Source organism: Ahaetulla prasina, chromosome 4 (genome assembly GCF_028640845.1).
Source record: "Ahaetulla prasina isolate Xishuangbanna chromosome 4, ASM2864084v1, whole genome shotgun sequence".
Classification (NCBI taxonomy): domain Eukaryota; kingdom Metazoa; phylum Chordata; class Lepidosauria; order Squamata; family Colubridae; genus Ahaetulla; species Ahaetulla prasina.
The window spans coordinates 100,597,053-100,620,230 of NC_080542.1; the positions used below are offsets into that span (position 1 = coordinate 100,597,053).

General features: G+C 38.2%; 1 protein-coding gene across 6 annotated transcripts in view; it reads right to left on the minus strand.

Annotated features, from left to right (window-relative positions):
• Positions 1 to 12,989: 12,989 nt before the first annotated feature.
• PLCL2 (phospholipase C like 2) overlaps positions 12,990 to 23,178 on the minus strand; it is a 161,287-nt gene continuing 151,098 nt past the window's right edge. For all 6 annotated transcript variants that reach the window (XM_058183236.1, XM_058183237.1, XM_058183240.1 and 3 more), the window contains one exon: positions 12,990 to 20,500. In XM_058183236.1, coding sequence (XP_058039219.1) covers positions 20,369 to 20,500 — 132 coding nt within the window. In that variant the 3' untranslated portion in view covers positions 12,990 to 20,368. The remainder of the gene's footprint in view (positions 20,501 to 23,178) is intronic.

Sequence of the window (23,178 nt, forward strand, 5' to 3'; positions counted from 1 at the left end):
TGGGGGACACACCAGTTCCCACCTTTTTAAAGGAACACCTCCCTCCAACTGCCCCACTTGCTCCCATAAGTTTCCACTGCAGTCTCACCTTTGCTCAATCAGCTTGCTTTCCTCCACCCCATTTCCCTTTCTTTAGAGACTCCTTACTCACTCTCCCTGCTTCTTCCCCCACAACTGTCTCTTTCTTCATCCTGCGACCTTACCTTCCTCCCATGGCTGGTGGCAGTGGGGAAAGAGAGACAGTCAGGGCTGAGCCATTGCCGCTTGGCTCCCCGCATCCTGCATCTTGCCACCACCCAGATTCTCCACAACTGCTGGCCTTGCCTGCCAGGGGGCAGGGAGTGACCAGGGAGCACAACACTATGATCCTATAACACCCGCATCACCCCTCTGCTAGTCACCCCTCCCTCACCCACCCACACACTTTAGATGAGCAAAGGCCACTACTGTAAGAATGGTGCAAGCCCCATGGGTTGGAAGGTAAGATTGATGGTGGGGCGGTAAGATCCCCTCCAGGCTTGCTGCGCTCAGCCAAAGGGCCAACTTGGTGGTGGTGAAGTGAGGCTGCCTCTTGGGCCCAACTTTGGCTTCTGCAGAGCCTTCCGGGTGGGAGGCCCAAGAGAAAATGCCTTCCCCAAGGGTTACCCACTCCCCCATCCACTGGCCAGGCTGGCCTGGAAGTGGCATATACCCTTGTCACAGGCTGGATGCAAGACCCAAAGCAGAGTGGAGGTCAAGCAGGTGGCAGCCCAGAGTAGGCCAAAATGCATGAGGTGGCAGGCAGGTGATAGAGAGGTGGCTGGAAGAGGGGAGATTCTGGCAATGTAGCTTCATGCTCCCTGGTCACCCCCTGCCCCTCCCAGCAGGCAAGGCCCAGCAGCTGTGGAGAATCCAAGTGGGGATAGATGCAGGCTGGGGGAAGCCGAGCAGTGACAGCTCAGCCCTGGATGTCTCGCCTTTCCCTCCTGCCACCAGCAGTGGGAGGAAGGTAAAGTCACAGCCAGTCAGGAAAGCCAAACATAGCCAAGAGCTGCCTAGCCCAGAGCTGCCAGCGGAGTGGGCGAGGCTGCAGCACACTACTCATTTTAAGTTCCCAGCCCTTTGTTTAAACATTTTCCCAAAAGAGGGAGGGGAGAAAGTCCTGCCCCAGGCCTCTTTGTTGGACCCAGAGGCCTTGCCTGCTGGCCTTTCCGGGCAATGTGGGACCAGGCACTATTGTCCCTTTGTGCCTGGTCCTGGGAGACTGGCCAGGAGTGTCTGGCAGGCTCAGGCTAGGCAGGCTGGCTGGCTCACGAGGCAGTGGTGGCCGCCACACTGGTCCTGGGATCACCTCTCGGGATGAAACCAGGCCTGCATACGGCGGGCTGCCCTTGCCTGGGCTGCTCCAAAATTAAATGCTTCCCTTTCTTGCAAGTATGTACAAACATCATTAAAGGGAGAAATGATGAGTGAAGGAGAAGGACAGTTCTGTAACCAGAAAAACAGAATGAAAATGAATGTATTCCAGTTAAATTAAAAGGGGTTCTTTGTGAAGGATCTGTGAAAGTTTTGAAGTATTGCAATAAGGCCCAAGAAAAAAAATAAAGCAGAAAGATTTAATTAAAAGAGAAGAGAAAGAATGGTAAGATATCCATTAACTTGCTTTGAAAATGCCTTTCAAATGTGTTTTCATTTACAATGGATTGGAAATATTTGCTTGACTATATACTTTAATGTTCAAAAAGAATAATAAAAAGAATAATCTTTATCAGTATAAGCAGAGATGTATTCTTCAAGCTTTAGTGCATTTTGCAAAAATTATTATGAATGCCACTGTAGAATATCATTTCTCACCAAAAATGCAATTTAATGGAGAGTGAAGTAAGATTTTAAAGTTAGGCAAGAAAAAAACCAAATGCACAGGTATAGAATAGGTTCGTGATGGTGAACCTATGGCATGTGTGTCAACAGTGGCACGCAGAACCCTTTCTGTGGGCATGAGCGCTGTGGCCAGCTGCTCTTTTGGTTTCTGGCGCACACATGCATGCCAGACTGCTGGTCTTTGCGCATGCCAGAGCACTGGAAAACCAAAGACCAGCTGGCCAAAATGGGAATGCGTTCCAGTTTGGGCACTCGATGCCGAAAAGGTTCACCATCACTGGAATAGGTGGTGCCTGGCTCAACTGGAAGTAACTGTGCGACGGATCTGTGAAATGGAAATCTATCAAACAGATCCAACCTACAAAATAACAAGAAATTTCCTAACAGTGAGAAGAAGTTAATCAGAGGAATGGGATGCCTTCAGAAGTTGTGAGTATATCATCACTGGAGGTTTTTAAGAAGAAATTTGTCCATAAGAGTATAGGGTCTCATGCTTGAGCAGGGGTTGGACTCGAAAACCTCCGTGGTCCCTTCCAACTCTGTTATTCTTTACAAATCTCTCCATTCAGTCTTACCAAAAGAATGGTGATAAACAATACTTGGAAATGTACATTAGGTCTTTTGATAGCAAAATCTCATCTTATTGGCTAGTATCAAGGGGAAGATGACTTCTCTCTCACCATAACATGCAAGACGCGGTGAGGACTAGCTGGGAGGGGAGGGTGAAGAGAGGCCAGGTGAGGCGCCCCTCGATATGAGTGACACTGAGTTGGCCATGCCCACCCAGTTACATGTCCACCCAGCCATGCCCACCTAGCAGTCATTAGGGCAGAGAACTGGTTGTTAAATTATTTGAATCCCACCACTGCATTGATCATATTCTACCACACTTTTAGTTGCATATTGAATCAAAATGGCAACGATGAACTTAGCTGGTTAGTTGAATTATCTCCTTGGAAAAGTTAATGGATATAATGTGGATTTATACATGGCAGGATACAGGTGAAGTATTTCCTATACTCAATATATGTATGTACAAGTACAGAGCTTTATGGCAGCCTAGTTAAGGCTGAGTGAAAAGGGGACAGGAAATGGGAAGGTATGTGCTTGTCATTAGTGATAAAAAATAGCATTCTTCATGGCTTGCATTTAATTCATTAATATTTCAATATGCAAAAGGTCTCCATTGCTTGCAAATTTTTATTCCCCAATTAATTTTCCTGTTATGGATGCTCTCCTAATAAAGGCCAAATTTGAATTGAATCATACCATTAAATGGCATTTTAAAATTGTATTGAAATAGCATAGGGAAGCCTGTTCATAAAGCCCCATTAACTTTATGCCATTTCTCAGAAAACTCTCTGCCCCATTAATCCTTCCTCCCCACACCCTGCCCCAGCGCACCAAGGCTCCTCACCCTCATTCTCTCAAATGTTCTATGACATTTAAATGTCTCACTTTCTTCCTCCCATGATAACCTCCTTCAAAACTGAAGTAAGAAGGAAAATCACATTCAGATGGAGAAACCAGGAATGAGAACACAAATATGCATTAGGCTTATTGTATTAGAGGATAAGGCAATGGCTTTCCATAATGACATCATAAATTAGTATCAGTCATCCAATTGCAGGCATTACCTCAAAGCTACAATATTTATGCTATGAGGAGCTTGGGATTTGCTTTGTGATAATTTTACATGCTGAACTAATGTCTATAAATTTATTTATTCATTTATATTTCACCCTTATTATTTTGCTAAATAATTCAAGGTAGTGCATATGCCAACACTTCCTCTCTTATTTTTTCTACAACAACCCTCTTGACTGGACTGGGCTGGGCTGGGCTGGGCTGAGCTGACAGAAAGTGACTGGTTTAAAGTCACCCAGCTGGCTTTCATGCCTAAGGGAGAACTAGAACTCACAGTCTCTAGTTTCTACTCTATATCGCCTTATTCACTAGACCCAAGTGGTTCACTATGGCATTTCAAATCTATGATCTGTTTCCCAATGTTCACATAAGTCTCCATGTTGACCTTGCCTCTGGGTGGCTATATGGACATGTTTGTGTTGGCAACGGTATGAGAGTCCTTTGCCATGGTCTTCATCCAGAATCGGAGTTTATGAATTTATTATTATTCTTAATTTACAACTCTGAAATGTATACCGATTCTTCTTTTTTTCAGGTAGCCATCAAAATGAAAGCTCCAGCTGTTTTCAATCATTTGTGTTATATTCTTAGATGCAATCTTAGAAAATCCCTCCCCAAAATAATGGATAATTGGAGGGGGGGGAATTCTTGCTGAACACAATAGTTGAATATCTCTTTGTTAAAAGGACAAGTCCAGAGGTATTTCCCAGATTTGTGGAAACAGAATTAAGAAAGAAGGAACTTTGAAGACCAAAGAAAATCGAAGAATGATCCAGCAGAGAAGAAATATAAAGAACAAAAATTTGGAAGGCAACCAATAGCAACTGAAGTTAGAAAGGCAGGAAGAGACTTTATGATTTTGCAGAAACTCTTAAGTATGTGTTTATTATGTAGTTTATGCTCTCTCCCTAAATTGCATCCCAGTTTGGCTCCCTGTTTGACCCTGAGCAAGCCATGAATAAAATACTACTAAAAAGGATTCAAAGATGACCTCTCAAGCTCAAGTTAATTCCAAAATCCGCTGGGCCTCCCCTAAACAAGATAAAAAAGATATTCACATTAATTATGTTTGCCAAGTCCTTCTGACACTTAATAAGCAAATCCCTACATTTTCTGATACCTCATTTGAGGCCAGAAGGAATGCCTTTCACAAAACCAAGCAGAGCACTAAAATATATTATCTTTGCTATTCTACAATATAGCCTTTTTAATTTATAGTTGTCTTTGCATTTTTAGTTTAATGTTATGCATTCTTTCTGAAATGTAGCCTTTAAAAATCTTTTCAATGTTCCTTCTTTTTCATTTACTGTATCTTTCATATCCTTTCTTAAAACAAGAGAATTGAAAGAATTAAGAACTGAGACAGAATTGATTGTATTTCAGTCAAGAAAGCTGTTGATCCTTTTTAATGAAACATACTTTTGGGCTGCAGCCTAAGTTTCTTAACTGCAATTTATTCCATTGTGGATAATAATTAATATTTGGCTATCGAATGATGAAAAGATGGAAAAACCCATTCAATTAATAATAAATTGAAACTTGTGTTGAGCAAAGATAGTCTGCTATAAAAAGGGAGGCTCTTTAACACTGGTATTATTGCTTGCTTAAAATCATAGATCTATAATCAGAGTTCTATAAGTGGAAAGAAAGGATGATTGGTTAGCTAGAGAAATAGAAACAAGTCAATGAAACAAGATGCAGCTATAAAGCAGGGGTGTCAAACTTGCATTATTACAACCTTTTCCCCCTTCACTAAACCAGGCATGGATGTGGCCAGCGCATGTGGCATCTGGCCCATGGGCCTCGAGTTTGACACACCTGCTATAAAGAAAAGGCTAAATCTTGAGAGCCTGTACACATGGGAATTGCATTGTTTGAATTTGTCATGGCCTGCTGCTTCAGAAAGGTTTCCTCACTGACAATTTTCTATCTGTGGCCAATCATTATATTCCAGAATCGCCTCCCTTCAACTCAGAAAAGCTATTTCATTTTTTTCCTCTTCTGACACCTTACTGATGCCTAAATCTCCAAGAGAGAATCTGAAATTGATTTCTTTTAATTTGCTAAATTCCCAAAGAAAAGAATTAAAAGGACCCTGAAACATTCAGAACAAAAGAGTTAGGAAATGAGCATCTTTCCCCCTTTTCTCTCTCCCTCTCCCCCCCCCCGCCCTGCCCCAGCATCTCAAAAAATCTAGGCCGACTTCTATCCTCACAAAACCAGGCCAAACAACTTAGTGCATCTGAGGAAAAAGTATATTTCCATTTCTTTTTCTCTTCTTATCAATTTCACCTATCCCGACCACCCGTGGCACCTGTGTTTTCTTGCATCTTAAATAATTGGTCTTTGCTGAATCCAGAAGCTTCAATTACATATTTGTGTTTTTAAGTTTTAAGTTTGTTTCATATTTTTCCTCTTTTCATATATTTATTTATTTATTTATTTATTTATTTTGTCACAACATCATACAAAAAGATTATATAGTATATACACATATAAACATATATAGGAAGAAGAAAAGAAAAACAATAGGACAGGAACGGTAGGCACGTTTGTGCGCTTATGCACGCCCCTTATGGTCCTCTTAGGAATGGGGTGAGGTCAATAGTAGAAAGTTTTTGGTTAAAGCTGTTAGGATTATGGGAAGAGACCACAGAGTCAGGTAAAGTATTCCAAGCACTGATGATTCTGTTGCAGAAGTCGTATTTTCTGCAATCTAGATTAAAGCGGTTTACATTAAGTTTAAATCTATTGGTTGCCCTTGTATTATTGCAATTAAAGCTGAAGTAGTCTTTGACAGGAAGGACATTACAATAGATGATTCTGTGAGCTAAACTTAGGTCTTGTCAAGGCGACGGAGTTCCAAGTTTTCTAAGCCTAGGATTTCAAGTCTGGTGGGATAAGGTATTTTGTTGTTTTCAGAGGAATGGAGAACTCTTCTTGTAAAATATTTCTGGACACGCTCAATTGTATTGATGTCAGAGATGTGGTGAGGGTTCCAAACAGGTGAGCTGTATTCTAGAATTGGTCTAGCAAATGTTTTATATGCTCTGGTTAGTAGTGTGGTGTTTTGGAAAAGAAGCTGCAAAATTAGGTTTACAACTCTTAGAGCTTTTTGCTATGTAGTTGCAGTGGGCTTTGGCACTTAGATCATTTGACATGAAAACTCCAAGGTCTTTAACGGGATGGGGTCGTCTGTAAGGTAATGTCCATCTAGTATGTACTTAGTTTTAGAGTTCTTTTTCCTATATGTAAGACTGAGCATTTGCTGGTTGAAATTTGAGCTGCCAATTTTAGACCAAGCGGTTAGATGGTCAAGGTCGTTTTGAATGATAGAAGTGTTGTCTGTGGTGTTAAATAGTTTGACATCGTCAGCAAAGAGAACACAATTACTTGAGATATGGTCACAAAGATCATTAATGTATAGAATAAAGAGTGTTGGTCCAAGGACGCTGCCTTGAGGAACGCCACTCTTGACAGGAACAGGATTTGATAAAGCATTGCCAATTTTGACCACTTGTTGTCTGTTAGACAGAAAAGCAGATATCCATTTGTGGAGGGGTCCTGAGATGCCATAGGATGTTAGTTTAAGGAGAAGTTTATCGTGTACTACTGAGTCAAAAGCTTTGCAGAAGTCTATGTAGATTGCATCTATTGATTTGCCTTGATCTAGATTTGAAGTCCATATGTTTTTGCAGTGGAGAAGTTGTAAGTTACATGATAACTTTTTCCTGAAACCAAATTGTTTGTTGGAGAGTAGGTTGTTAGTTTCTAAGTGTGAGGTAATGGATTGATTGATGATAGATTCCATGACTTTGCAGGTGACGAGCAAAGGGAGATCGGTCTGTAGTTTTCGACTAAGCTGGGGTCTCCTTTTTTGAAGATGGGGATGACTGTGGCTAGTGACCAAAGTTTGGGAAGAGAACTGGTAGTGAAAGCTTTATCAAAGATAATACTTAGGGGTTCAGCTATATTAATGGAAAGTTTTTTTAAGAAATATGCACATAGACCATCAGGTCCAATAGAAAGCGATGGTTTTAAGTTGTGAAGAGCTTTACCAACGTTGTCTTCTGTGAAATCTATATGAGTTAGATCATCATAGTCATTGCTGGTTCGTTTGTGGAATGTTGGATATGTGTTATCGGAGTTAACAAAAACTGAGCCAAAGAAAATGTTGAAGAGGTTTGCTTTGACTGTTTCGTCATTGCATTCTTTGTTGTTAGAATCTTTTAGTGGTGGGATGGATCTTGAATCTTTAAGTTTACTGTTGACAAAATTATAAAAGGCACGATTGGAATTTGTGCGTAAAAGGTTTTCTTCTTGCTTGGTGTGGTAATTTGTGCATTCAGTTTTAATTTGGTTGCATATGTTTCTGTAACGGTTTCTGAAGTTTGTAACATAGCCTTTTTTGTTTCTTTTCCAGAGGGATTTTTTTTTTGATTGAAGCTTTTTTATTGATATGGGTAGTTTGTTTTTCTTGGACATGGTAGTCATTCGTGGTACATATAATTTAATGACTCTATTGATTTCAAGTAGGAAGATTCTATAGAGGTCATCAGCGGTTATGCAGGTTGCAAACAGATTTTGCCAGTTCAGAAGTGAAAGATCGTTGTTTATAAGGTCGTAATTGGCTTTCTTGAAGTTGTAGTTGGGAGTTCTGGTGTTATGACGAATTAAGTATGGACGATATTGAGACGAAAATCAATCATGCAGTGGTCACTGTTTGAAAAAGGTTCTTTAATTTGTATACCGTAAATTGAGTTTGGATTGTTGCAGAAGATGAGGTCAAGGCAGTTGTTGAGTCTTGTATTGTTAGTTACAAGTTGTTCAAGACCTAGGTTTGTAACAGCGTTGTATAGTGTAGTATGGATTGGGTCAGTTGAACATTCATTGGTTGTCCAGTTAATGAGAGGTAGATTTAAGTCACCAAGGAAGATAAGAGGGTATGGGCAAGAGGTAGTCCATGTTAGCATTGAGGTTAGCATATTTGCGTGGGTAATGTCATAGTCGGGGGCTCTGTAGCATAGTAAGAATCGAAGAGTAGTGTCAAGGGATAGGTCGCATACTATGGTTTCAGGAAGAGAGAGTTTATGTGCTACTTGGATATTTTTTAGATTCAGTGTCTTTTGTAAAGATAGCCACTCCACCACCTCTTCGGTTTTCCGATCTGATCGATAGACTTGATATTCTTTGTTTGAGATAATGGAGTCAGGAAGGGATGAATTCAGCCATGTTTCACAAACAAAATGATATCAAATGTGCCACTGTTTAATAAGAGGATAAATTCAGGTAATTTGTTGACTATGCTTCTTGCATTTATCAATTTGCATTTGAGATCTGATATGATTGGTGTTGAAGAGGTAAGGCGTGCATACCTAGTTTTGGGTGTTAGTAGGTTGGGGGTTGTGGACAATAGATGGTTGTATAGATGGTTGGATGGTAGTTTGGGTGTTTGGATGGATGGTTGTTTGGATGGCTGGTTGGGTGGATTGTTGGGTGGCTGTTTGGATGGCTGGTTGGATGGCTGTTTGGATGGCTGCTTGGATGGCTGCTTGGATGGCTGTTTGGATGGTTGGTTGGATGGTTGGTTGGATGGCTGGTTGGATTGTTGATTGGATGGCTGTTGGTTGGATAGTTGGTAAGATGGTTGGTTGAATGGGAGGTAGGGGGATGGGTACTTGGTTGAATACTGGGATGGCTGGTTGATTGTTATGGGTGATGGGGGGGTTGAGGTGATTTTTTGATTGCAGGTTTTATTTTTTATGCAATCAGCATGGTAGTCGATGTATAGGTTGGATTCACCATTGTCTTGTCTTCTTTTAAGTTCTGTGCGAAGTTCACGAGAGCGTATCCTTTGTAGAAAGGATAGGTCAGGACGTGATCTAAGTTTACTGTAGGTAGGGTTGGATTTAGCAATTGAGTTTATAGTCTTTATGAATTTGCGTTTGCTGTCCTCATTAGTGCATATAACTCTACAAAATCTTGGTGCTGTTGTCCCATCGCTGTTTTTATATTCTGGTCCATCTCTGGAGACAGCAATTATTTCATTTGGGGAGATGGTTGATGAATTATAATTTCCAATGATGTTGTGAATCTTATTGATATCTGGTTCATTTGTGTTTTCAAGTCCAAATAATATTGCATTATTTATTTTTTGTCCTCTCTCCATTGCATCTCTGATTAGTTGATTAGTAGTTGTTTGTTGATTGGGTTGTGTTGTATTAATTTGATGTCTAGGTTGAGTTGTAAGTTGTATATTTTGTGGTGATAGATGAGTTTGGAAGAGATTTAGATCATTAGAGTTTTCATTTTTTAGTGTTGAAATTTGTTTTATCAAATCTGTGAAACTTTGTTCAATAACTGATAGAATTTTTTTTTCTAAGTTTTGTTCAATATTTTGAATTCTTTTTTCTAGGTTTTGTTCAATATTATGAATTCTTTTTTCTAGGTTTTGTTCAATAGCTTGTAATCTTTTATCTATGTTTTGTTCAATAGTTGTTAATCTTGATTCTAAGATTTTATCAGCGTTTGATTTTCTGGCTGGCATAATGATGATCTTTCTTATTCCTTTGTTTTATTTTATTTTTATTTTATTTTATTTTATTTTATTATTATTATTTTATTTTAGTAATGATTAAGTGTCTGTCACTTAATCAATTATCTTTGATTTTATATCTGTCTCTTTAACTTTAAAATGGTAGTCAATTTGGCAGTTGCTATGGTAATAGGGAGTTACTATGGTAACAGTGAGATTTGGCGGAAATTTAAAATGGTGAGATAGGGTGGTTGGAGAAGCTTCTTTACAGGTGGCTGTAATGGCGGAGATTCAAAAGTCAGTAGAGGCCGGAGACTGGAGTCTCCTAGGAACTCACCAGTAGTCCTGCAGCAGTCCTGCCGATTGGGGATAGGTTGATTAGGGTTGTTGTAAATGTTGCTGGGCTTTTATCTCCTTGGTGGGAAATTTAAAGTTTGTAGCAATGTGGGAGGCGATGATGGAGGGCGGTGATGGCAGCGGTGCGACTCACGGTATCGGCAGCGGCAGCGGCAGTCCCGGTCTGGTGGGGTGGCTTTAGTGGTTTCGGTGTCTCCAGCCGCCTTTAATGCGGTAGCGGTGGTCTCGGGTCTGGCGGCGGCTCTGGCGGCACAAGCGGTAGCGGCAATCCCGGGGCTGGCGGCAGCTCTGGGGGCGGGCCCCGTGGCGCCACGGGCTGGCGGCGGCTCTGGCGGCGGCTCTGGCGGCACAAGCGGCAGCGGCAGCGGCAGTCTCAGGGCTGGCGGCAGCTCTGGCGGCACAAGCGGCAGCGGCAGTCTCAGGGCTGGCAGCGGCTCAGGGCTGGCGGCGGTAGCGGGCGGCGTGGCTGCGGCGTGGCTGCGGCAGTCCAGGCTCCGGCGGTCTCCGACTCTTCGCCCACCGCCTGAGTCCTCAGCAGCCTGGAAGAACCTCGGCAGCCTCAATCCACGGCAGCCTGGAAAAACCTTCGGCTCTGGAGTATCGCCAGCAAGGAATCTTCGGGGAAACTGCTCTCCTAAGAGCTCAAAAGAGCCCTTTTACAGAGAGCATTTCTCCGGTGCAACCTTCCTGGTCGCCATCTTCCGGAAGTCAAGATAACTATATCTGTGATGGTGAATATTTAGGCTCCTTGTGTCAAAAACTCAGAAAATGCCTAACTTGACTCTGCTGGAATGTCACCCCATCCATCAACAAGAAAAATAGTTCTTGTATGTCCTTCCAATCTAGAGAACTCTGAATATTCTGTGGCAACGCTGAGGCTAGGCCTGAAGCCAAGGTCTGGGCCTTTATTTCAGCCTTAGCACCACCGCTGCCCTTTAAAAAGATTGACTTGTGTCATTCCCAAAGTGGTGCAAGCCTTGGGAAACAGCACAGTTGCCCCCAAATATTCTCCAGGATCTGCCATGTGCTCCATATCTATAGGCAGCGTTCCCTTTCTGACGACAGGGCCCTGTGGCCTAACTGAGGCTGCTCTGGGTTGCATGTGGCCTTATTTTTTTTTTTAACATGTTTTGCTACACAAGAGCACACCCCATTTTTGCGTGGCCTCCGAAGCCTCTACAAGTTATGTGAGAACAAGGTATACCAGAATAGTTTTTGGGAGTTGGTAATTACTGCCATTTCACGCAAAATATTGTGGCCTGTCACCTTAGGATACTTGTATCATATAGCTCTGCCATCACTGATCTAAACTCTGCGTTTCATTCAAGTAATGATTTCATGAAATTGTCTGCCCCCCTTATTCTTGCTGCCTTGTCTCTTTGAATTATTAATATCTGTAGATTATTAACTGCTTCTTCTCTGATAACCTAGTGCACTTTCAGTTTCTAAAATTGTTTCAGAAATTATATTGATTGGTTAACTATTAGTTCATTATTGATTTATTGCTTTAATCCATCTATTAATCATACCATGTTTAGATTTCTGGGACTCACAATCCCTGTTTAATAATCTATAGCAGTGTTCCTCAACCTTAGCAACTGTAAAATGCGTGGACTTCAATTCCCAGAATTCCCCAGCCAGCTTGGATTTGAAGATTGAAAAACACTGATCCATAGTACTAAAATCTTGATAGAACTGGGACCATTAGGGTTTCCCAGATCATAATACATTTGTGTTTTAGGGTTCCATCCAGAACTCTGATACAGGGAGGAAAAAATACAACCCATGTGTATGTATTTAAATAGATAGGCTCACTCTCATGGGCATTTCCTCTGTTGTAAAACATATTCATAGAATTGAGGTATGCACGATGAACAACTGCTTTTTATTTACCATTCATCTAATTAAACAGCTTGTTCAATTTGGAACTGTCCCTATAAAGTGAAAAAGTCACAATCTATATTTCTATCTTAAGGTCTGTAATTTTCCACAACCCAGAATCTATAATGCAGGAAATAATCAGTTAAAACAGTTAGTTTATGCTTATTATAAAATTGTAGGAGTAAAAGAAGACTTTGGGGTCTTCTATGATGACGTCCTATTCAGTACAGGAATCCTCATACCATTCTTGCAAATAGCTATCCAGTCTTCTCTTGATAACCTCCAGTGATGGAGTACCTACAAGTTCAGCAGCTTTTTCATAGCTCTCATGTAAGCAAAATCTAGATGGGTCATCAGATTACCTTAAACAATGCCCCTTATGCTCCATCTTGAGGAAGAAAAAGAGAAATCACTATAGTAGTTGTGCAAAACATATAAAATCTTTCTGAATCTCTGAGCTGTCACAGAGATGTGACTCAGGTAAAGTATGATAACTTGATTACCAATTAAAGTATTTGTTTCAGTTCAGACAAATCAAAACATATTGGATACCCCTTTAATTATAACTTATGAACTCCTTCCAGCAGTATGATTACATGCTGTTTTCTACAGAGTTTTCTTGAAAATACAACCTATCCCAAAAACAAGCCCTAGCCCAATTTTCTCCATTAATATTTTTATTGAGTTATAAAGTAATGTAACATACAAAATACAAAGCAATGGGGAGGAAAAGGGGAAGGAGAGGTGAGGAAAGATAAGAAAAAAAGAAAATGAAGCACTGACTTCCGATTCTCTCTCTTACAGTGAAATAGGGCATTAACATTAAATCACAACATTATGGTTTTTCATAATAATATGAACAAGCCATTTCTATAAAGATCTACCAGTCTAATCGGTAAAACCCAAGTCAGAATTTTATTCTTCTCCACATCAAGCAGAAAGTTCAAAAGCGGTCTCCAGGTGGAAACAAAAAGACTTACGTTCTTTTCTTTAATCAAAGTGGTCAATTATGCCACTTCAGCCAACATCATCAATTTCTTTAACCATTTGTTCATAGTAGGAATTGAAATGTCCTTCCATTTTTGTGCATACAATAGTCTTGCTGCTGTCAACATATATAATAATAAAGTTTCAACTTTTTTCTCTAGTTCTTTTTCCATTAAACCCAAAAGGAAAAGTTCTGGTTTCATTTTTATCTCCATTTTATGTTTTTTAAAATTAAAATATGAATCATACTCCAAAATTTTTTTTGCTTTATCACATGCTCACCATACATGATAAAAGGTCCCTCTTTACTTTTACACACCCAGCATTCATTTGACATATATTTATACATCTTAGATAACTTATCTGGTGTTAAATACCAATGATACATCATCTTATAAAATTTTTCTTTTAGACTGTAATTTAATGTGAATTTTAAACCCTTTGTCCACATATTTTCCCATTGTTCAAGCATCACACTGTTCAAGCATCACCCTAACCCTAGCCCATTTTTCATGCCAATGCCTAATATAAGCCCTGCCCCCAAAATAATCCCTGCTCACCATCTGATTGTACAACATGGGGTGAGGCACAGGCATAAAAATCAAGCTAGGGCAGAGTTGGTGGGGGTGGAGCTGTCCCACGCACCCCACACCCGTTTACCTTAGGACCACCATAGCCAGACCTCCTATACTCCAATACCTGTCTCGTTGCTGCCCAACTTCTGCAGCCACTTGCCACCAGATACCACATGGCTTGTCATACCAGTGATGCCCGTTGTGGCAGAATGCCAAAAGGCTCGTCGTAATGATGCCGCCATTTGTGGCAGGAGGCTGTGTGGCATGACGTGCCAGGGCGTAACATCGAATGATATTGTTTCATCTTTGTCAACGTGTAGGTGTTTGAGCTTCTCCAGGAATTGTATGGCATTATTTATGGAGTGTTCGGAATCACCATTTAGGTACTTTAGGCATTTCCACAATACTTTCACAAGTTTAAAGTGGGTGTGCCAGGGAGTGAGACAATCGGTTGAGTGAGATGTTTTCTTTGTGTACTTTCGGAAGTCCATAGAACTGAACTATGTTTTAAGTCAGTTGCTTTCATTCTCTGATATTTTTCTTTGGTGAGTTGATTTGATTCCTGCAACTTTTTTAGTTTTTTAGGGTTTTATTGATCTTATTTATTTTTATTTATTTTTTATTTTATTAAATTTCTATACCGCCCTTCTCCCGAAGGACTCAGGGCGGTGTACAGCCAAAATAAAACACAGAATATATACAATTAAAAGAATTTAAAATGAACTATTACTATGCGGCCGATAATTAAAACATTTAAAAATTTAAAATATTATTAAAACCCCAATTTAAAAACAACTATTTATGCCAGTCCTGCTTGAATGAATAAATATGTTTTAAGCTCACGACGATTGGTTAGCTTCCCAGTTGGGTTGGTGTTGAGCAGTCTATAGATGGATGTATCCTGTAGGAGTTGCTTGGCCTTTTGTATGTAGTCAGCCTTGTCTAGTAAGACCGTCATTCGACCTTTGTCAACTGGTAGGATGACAATATTGTTATCAGTTTTGATGGACTTCATTGCCTGTTGTTTTTGTTTTGTAGATGCTGGAGTTTTGTTTGCGTCTCAGCATTGAGACAAAGGTCTGATGTATTTGTTGTTGCACTTCTTCACTGAGGTCTTTCAATTTTAAGGTGTTTTCGAAGCTTGCTAGGAATTCTGTTTGATGCATCTTTGTGGTTGGAGTCCCTTTATGTGGAAAGTTGAAAGTTGTTCCACATCTTTGAGTTGTCGGTTGATAGGTTCTTGATCCAAGTTTGTTTGTTGTTGTGGGAGTTGTTAGCCTTTAGTCTAGATAGCTTACTTTGCAGGGCAGTGTACTTCTTTTCTCTTGTATTTGTTGTTCTGTGCTCAATTGTTGCGTTCAAACTTGGCATAAGTTAAGAGATCTTTGTGAAGAATTTAAATTAAAAACATTTAAATGTGTGTTACAAATTTAAAAACAATAATTATGGGGAGGGGGGTGTAATATGTTGCAGAGTAAAGCTTCACTTTAATATCATCCCAATTTACCAGGATGACTTTGAATCCTACCTAGGACTCATGGATTTTCTTTACATATAAAAGATGCAAGAAGCAGTTTTGCTTGAAAATATCTCTTTCCTAGAAAAAAAAGATACAAGTAAGCCAAGAGCAGAAGTCATTCTGTTAGGTTTAGAAACGAGAGCAACCTGACCTGATTAACTTTGGGTACAGGGATGTTTTATGGTGGGCCCAATCAAACCTGAGGCTGCTGTTTGGTTAGTAAGCATACATCTAGAATCACACTCAACAAATGGTACAATCCAGGGTGATTATCTAAATTTCATAAAGAAGCATTAGATTAAACCATCAATGATTTAGCAAGCTAACATGACATTTGCAAGATATCATGTGAGTATGCTAAATTTACAAGACATGTTGGCATTTTGTAAGAAAAATAATTTTGAGGGAGGAATTGAAGCATTGTTTTGGAAGTGATCATATGTCCTAGCATTTGCATGCAGTATCACCAAGTCCTCATGTAGCATAAAGGGCACATATTAGCTACACAAATTCTGTTATCTTTGAACATCTTAATATTTTCTCTTAAATCCCTTTTCTATTTAACTTTTTGGGGAGGAAATAATAATTGATCTATATGGTCAGTCTAAGTAAATACCTGGATATTTTCATAGGACTATTAATGTTATTTACATTTTCTTGTAACTTAAGACTTCTAATGCCATGCTTCTAACTATGCAATATTGTTTCAGATGCAACTGTTTCATAATTCAGAAGAACATTTCCTGGTGTTAATGAGTTGAGCCTCAAACAGCTTGAGAATACAGGAGACTTAACTTTTTGAAAAAGCAAGATCAGTTCCTTTGCTTTTCATATATCCCTTTTCAAGAAACTATTAGTATTCCACTTGCTTTCAGCAGAGAAACATGGTTATTTATCCCATATTGTGAAAACTAGGACTATAATGCCTTATATTAATTAATCAATAATTCCATAGGACCCTGTAAAAATCCAACCAGAATCTTGTAAATTTACTTAAATGCAAAATGCTGGCAACATTTGCAGAAAATGTGGCTTTTATGAGCTTGATTCTCATCGTACAATGTGGCAGGTAGAGAATGCTCAGATGCTGAATTAGTCTGGATTATTTGCTTTTTAGGGGTGTGTCTAGAGGAAATATAATTTAGTTGCTGGTCTGTGGCTTTTATAATAACTCTTGGGAAACCTCTGCTTTGCCCTGCCTCTTTCCATTTTTACAGTTGTTACAATGTCTGCACTTCCTTTGTTATTGCAGCTACATCTCACTCCCGTTTTCAGACACCTTAAGCTTCTAAAATTGTTTTTAATGGCTGCTTTGGCCAATAAAAAAAAGGCTCAATAACAAAGACTGCCACTATGCATTTTTTAAAATATTTTAAAACTTTCTCAAATGTCTTTGTGGTTATTCTCAACAACAGACTTTCAAATGCTGATCTACAAATGTCATGTAATTCAAAAGGCCCTGCAGTTGGAATTGCACCACTAAAGGAAATGATTACATTATATTCTTCACATGCTCTTAGCCAAGTAACTTCAGTTCCTGAAGAAATCAAAACCAGCTCAGCACAGGTTGATTTTTGGTACAGATATTCAGATTGGCTTAAGTCCTTCATAATTATTAAAAAAATCTGAAAAATTTCAGCATTACTAAGAAAAAGTGTCATGCTTAAAGGAAAATTACAGGTAGCCCTTGAGTTATGACCTTTTGTTCAATCATTCAGTTATGGTGGCGCTGAACAAATAGTACTTATATCTAGTCCTCAAAAGTTACAACTGTTCAGAATTTCCCTTCCCTAGTCATGTGATAGAAATTTAAACTCTTGGCAATCCAATTAGGTTTACGACTACAGTGGTACTTGAACTCATTTTGGATCAGGAAATGGGTGTATTATAAATGTGCTAAACAATTCTCCCATCTATTTTCCTTCCATGTCTGTCCTTTGGCCTCCCTGCACTGCAGTGCCTCCACCATTGCCATCTTGTTCCTACTGCAGACAAAGCATGTCCAGCATGGCTCTTAATGAGGCAGCTGTTGGTCACTCAAAAGTTCAACAGCCACAGCATGGCAAGCAGCCCGAGCCATGTACTTCTGGTCCTGCTTGTTTCCCTGCTAGGCAAATGCAGGACCAAACGGGTAGAGTTGGGGGGGAAATAGACAGTTTGGGGAGTTGAATATGAGGCTGTCCCTTTCCTTGGAAGAACTAGAGCTCAGAGTTGGGAGAGAGTAAGCTGTGAATTGCTTGGGATTTGAATAATGACAGCAATAAGTAGTGTCAAGATCGCTATTGCTAAACAATGTAGTCATGTGCCATGAAGTTTGTGACCACATCACTTAGAAAACATTTCAATGGACATAATAATTTAAGGGCTACCTTTATAAAACAATTTATTTAACGAGACAGATTGAACTGTCTCTACTGGAAACAAATATTGCATATTGCGTTAGCAGTAAACCAATTTTGAAAGAAACCCTCTTTTCACTGAAACTGAGTTGTAGAGAGCAGAATTCTTTAATAGAAGGTGCCAAGTGATAAACGTCATACTGAATTATACTAAGATCATCTTTTACATTGATACCTCTCAGTAATCTTTATATTATTTAGGACAGTAAAGCAGTCTAAATAATAATAATAATGACCAAATCCAGTTGCTGCTCCACTTAAGCATACTATCATGACTTCTTGTGGTTGGAAGACTTTCATGAACAAATGATATTTGCACGCTCAGAAACAAGTCTCAGCATGTTCAAAGGGCTTCCCTGTATTACAGTCTAAATTTCCTATCTTGTGCTGTGATTAGGGAGTTAATAACCAGCTACATACAATTGGGGAAAATATACGAAGCTCAATGGGTTTTCATTTATTCCATTTTCTTTTTGCATCATCAAATCTTTGATGAATTACTTTGAATGAATTATGTTTCAAAATCTCCTTTGTGGAAAAGATAAAAACTTAGTTGGACATTCTTTCAAAAAGTAATCTAGAAAATAGAAACCAACTGCATTTTCAACAGGTTCAATATTAGCAAGTATCCCACTCTTCTAGAGCCCGTGGTCTTTTTTATAGTTTTCAACAGAAACAATGTATTCTTTGGTTACAGTTAATGTTCAGAGATAGTAATAGGAATGGGTACAAGTAGATAACAGTATGCAATAGAATTAAACTTGATGTTTAATACTAATTAATGGACTGCTTGTGTGATTCCTTAATTAGTATCCCTTTATTATTTTTATAAAGAACTCAAAGTGTTGAACTGTCAAACATACCTTCCTCCATCTATTTCCCCTACAACAAACCTGTGAAGTGAGTTGGGCTGAGAGTGAGTGACTCAGTAAGGTCACCCAGTAAGCTTTCATGGGTAAGATGGCACTTGAACTAGTTCTAGTCAGGTGCCTTAATCATTAAACCAAACTGTTTTTTCATCCTAGGAAAAAACTAGGGATACCGCCACTGACTCTATTAAGAACAAAGGATTAATAAATTAAGATGTAGCATTATGAATAAGGAGACTCTCTTATATATAGGGATAAAAATGGTTGGGATGTCACAAAATTATACTAAGAGTCACGGTGGCACAATGGTTAGAATGCTGTACTGCAGGCTACTTCTGCTGACTAACTGCAATTTGGCAGTTCAAATCTCACCAGGCTCAAGGTTGACTCAGCCTTCCAACCTTCAGAGATCGGTAAAATGAGGATCCAGACTGTTGGGGGCATTATGCTGACTTTGTAAACCACTTAAGAGAGGGCTGTAAAGCACTGTGAAGCGGTATATAAGTCTAAGTGCTATAGTACTTCACTCTTTGAACAAAATGTTAAAAACAGTTTAGATTTCTAAAAATTTTAATTAAATGTGCTTCAATTAAATTGCAGTTTATAATTTTGAAGCACATATTACTGCTTATAGCATAAACTTCAGAAGGCAGATCTTGGGTTTGTATCTTCATATTACAGTGAGTATGAATTTCTTAAAATAAATCACTGCAATAAGTCTGTGTTAAAAGTACTGAATAGCTATGCTAATGGACCTAGAGGTTAAATCTTTATTAAAACCCGAGACCAGCAAGGAATCAGTTTAAGCAACTAATACGGGAACTGTATCATAAAACATTTTAATGTGAATACCTTACATCCACAAAATAATAAGAAAAACTATTTACAAAATGTTGTTTACAATTTGGTCACTTTTATATTAGCTTTAGACATCTACAGATGTTCTTGGGTGGAAACAGGTATGTGGCTTACTCAGACATTTAATGGCAGATTAATTGCATGTTTTAATATGCAATGCCCCTTAGTGCACTCTGCCAAAGTAAGCATGTTGTATTTACATTCCCCTTTTATTTATGGCTCAACAACAGAAGAAACCCCAAACAATAGCACTTTCCTACCTGAACATTGCCAAGTTTCTTAATCACACAATTCTGTAAAATGTCTTCCATTACACAATTCAGTAAAATGTGTACACTTCCATAGTTTTCCTCTCCAATTTTTATAAATCATTTATCAGCAATGGGTTTAATTATCCAAACTACCCTAAATCAAGGAAAATACGTACAACATAACTAGATCCCCCCCCCCCCCGATCAAGGCACTTTTCTGAGCAATGACAAAAGCTCTTTCCCTTGCCATTATAACAAATTTAGAAACCCGATTTGTTTCTCTTTTAATAACAATGGTATTTTCTGCATATAGTTCTTGAATTATGGCATTTAACATGTATAAAGGCTGCTTTAGCAGCAATATTATTTCCATGAAAATAATTCAATTGCCTTCATATATAGAGTTGCTACATACATTCACAGTTTTCAGAAATTGTAATTAGCTTCTCCAGTTGTGCTTTTAAAACTCCAGGATTCTTCCTTCCCCCTCCCACAAAAAATAGTAAGTGCAAAGAAAAATGTCTTGTGCAACTACAACAGTTACAGAGTTATAAACTCTAAAGGAATGAGAATTTTCTTTCATTCTCAGCTTCTTTCTGCTGTCTTTTCAGGTATTGCTTCTAAGCTTCATCAGGGCTTTGAAGATTCAACATTTGCAGTTGATACTGATTTATTCAATCCACATGAAACAGCAGCATCGTGGATTTGCTTTAGGTTCTCCAATGCCTCATTTTTAGCATACTTGAGAAGATCAGCTTGGCCCTGTTAAGAACAAAAGGAGTTTCATTTATCAATATTAAGTCCACTCTTCAGCCTTGATTTATCCTACAATACCCCCTACTTCACAAAGATGAAAAACAGATTGCTTTCAGCTAAGACACATGAAGATAATATGGCTGGACTGCTCTATATCCAAGTGGTCAAATACATATTTTTAAAAGACAAGAATCTTTCCCACCAAACAAGTTTTGGCAAAAGCAAACGTTTTGTATTTTGAGTGGAATCCAAGAATCCATGGAAACCATGAGAAATTTATTATTGCTTGTGATCCAGCAATTATAATGATCATACATTGTACATCTTGTTTTTTCAATGATGAAATTAAAACATTAAGCATTCAACTGGGAATTTCAAAGTGCCCGGAGTCATTTTTCAGAAACACAGAACTGGATAGGCACCCACCAAAGCATACCACACATCTGAAAGTTTTTGAATACTGTATTCTCAACTGTTCTGTCTAGAATTTCACATATCTCATATATTGGGAAAATTCAGCTTGCATATCAGATATATAATTAATGGAGCAAAATCATACCTTTAAGAAAATAAATATATTTGAAGGCTGGAATGATTGACTTTACTTAACAATTACTAAAAATGATTTTAGTTCTGCAGTTTCTGAAATGGAGAAAGTAGAACCTGTACACCTGTCTTAAGAGACATAGTTAGGAATGTAATCATATTCACAGAAACTCCCAAGAATAATGAAAGCCAATGATATTTTGATAAAATGATAGGTATTTATAGAAATTTTTAAAAATTATTCCCCTCCCTCAAGTAATTGGACAATTAAAATGGAAAAATCAGAATCACAGAAGGCTACATTTGGCAGTTTTACTTTGTTGTGTAAGAGACATTTATCAATGGAACTTTCACTTTAATTGCATTCCTTAATTTATCAAAATAAAACTACTTTGTTTTATTTTCCCATAAAAACAAAGAACATTAATTTAAAACATAGAATGAATGAATCATATACTTTATCAGAATCATTTCCATAAAATTCAGTAATGCATTATTTATTTTAATTACTCTCTGCATAAATCAAATTTGCATTTGCTGAAATTAACCTGGTGAATTGCATTTTGAATTTAATCTGCAAAGCATTGCAATCTAACTATTAAATAAAGTGAACAAAAACTTTGTTATTTCATCTGAGGCTTGTTCACTTCTATTATTGGTAAACCAAGTTATTTCAAAGTGCTGGGGAATTTAGAAGCAACTAGCAAATAATTGGCTATCCAATTTTATATTTATATGGGACAACAGTTGGTAGATCACATTCACAGCAGAATAACTTATCTTGACCAGTAATATACCAAACATTGCCAGAAATATCTTGAAATGAGTACATGCCTAAAATTTGGACTATGGAAATAATATGTCATTCTGCATGTTAAATGTGCTCCTCAAATTCTTCCATGTACCCATGATGCAAACTCTCAGCGAGATCAAAAAATACTGGGGTTTAACAAAGAAAATGAAGATGACTGCAACTGATAGTAATATTGGATTTGAAGATGCTTAATGGAACTATTTTTAAAAAAAAAGATACAGCATTTTATCATTGTAATAGCTCAGGAAAAATGGCTGCAGAAAGCAACAACCAGTGACTTAGTTCATTGGTGTGCACGCGCATGCTGTATATTCATTCCTGATTTCAATACAGAATAGCCAGTTAGAGTGAAGGAGTGTGCCTAAGAGGAAAGCAAGCATATTAGATAAACTGTGCTAGCACAAGTAAAATAAAACCCAATACTTTTGGCACATAGGAAAAGTCAGAGTCAGAGGCTGACTTCTTGGTGAACTGGAAAGAGGAGATATAGTTAGTGGCTTCTATTTGTGCATTAGTCTGATTAGACTATGACAAACTGCTTTCTAGATCAGAAAGAAATATTTTAAGTGTTACACAATCCAAGGTCAGAAAGAAATATTTAAAATGTTACACGGTCTATATTTGCTGATAAACAACCTTTTTCTTTACCAAATTTCTTATAATTGTAGTTTCTGTCACTCTTGCATAGGAGAATGAGATGTCCTATTCAGTCAATGTAAGGAATGTCTTGTAGATCATTTAAAAATATGAATCTAAATGTACCTTTCCACAGGTATTCTAGAGTATGCTATACACTATATCAGCCAAGCAATTTTTTTTCTTTTGAAGACACCAACATTAACTTTCATGTTTTACAATGCCCTTTTCATAGATAAGTTTGCAAAAAAATGATTTTGAAATTGCTCTCACAAGAGTTAAATCAAAACTCTTCAGCACTAATCATAATCATGAATAGACTATAAATATTAAATACATTAATTGTAGTTAAGAACACTACTAAATAATCAATATATAAAAGTACAATCTATCTGTTCCTAGTACCATAACTTAATTTTAATAAATATTAATACTAGTGATTAATAAAACTTTAAATTATTTTTAAAATTCTATCAAAGGTATGCAAAACCATAATTTTATCTAATTTTATCTAACATTTCTAAGCAATTATATTTGAATTATCGATAATTATGACACAAGCAGAACAAATTATGTGCTGGTCCACACAGCTTCTATGGGCCTGTTTTGCTTTGCAGGTTAAATTTCCAAATGAATGCTTTCAGTTGTGTTGAGCCTTCTGTCTGTGTTGACTCAGCAAAACAAAAAG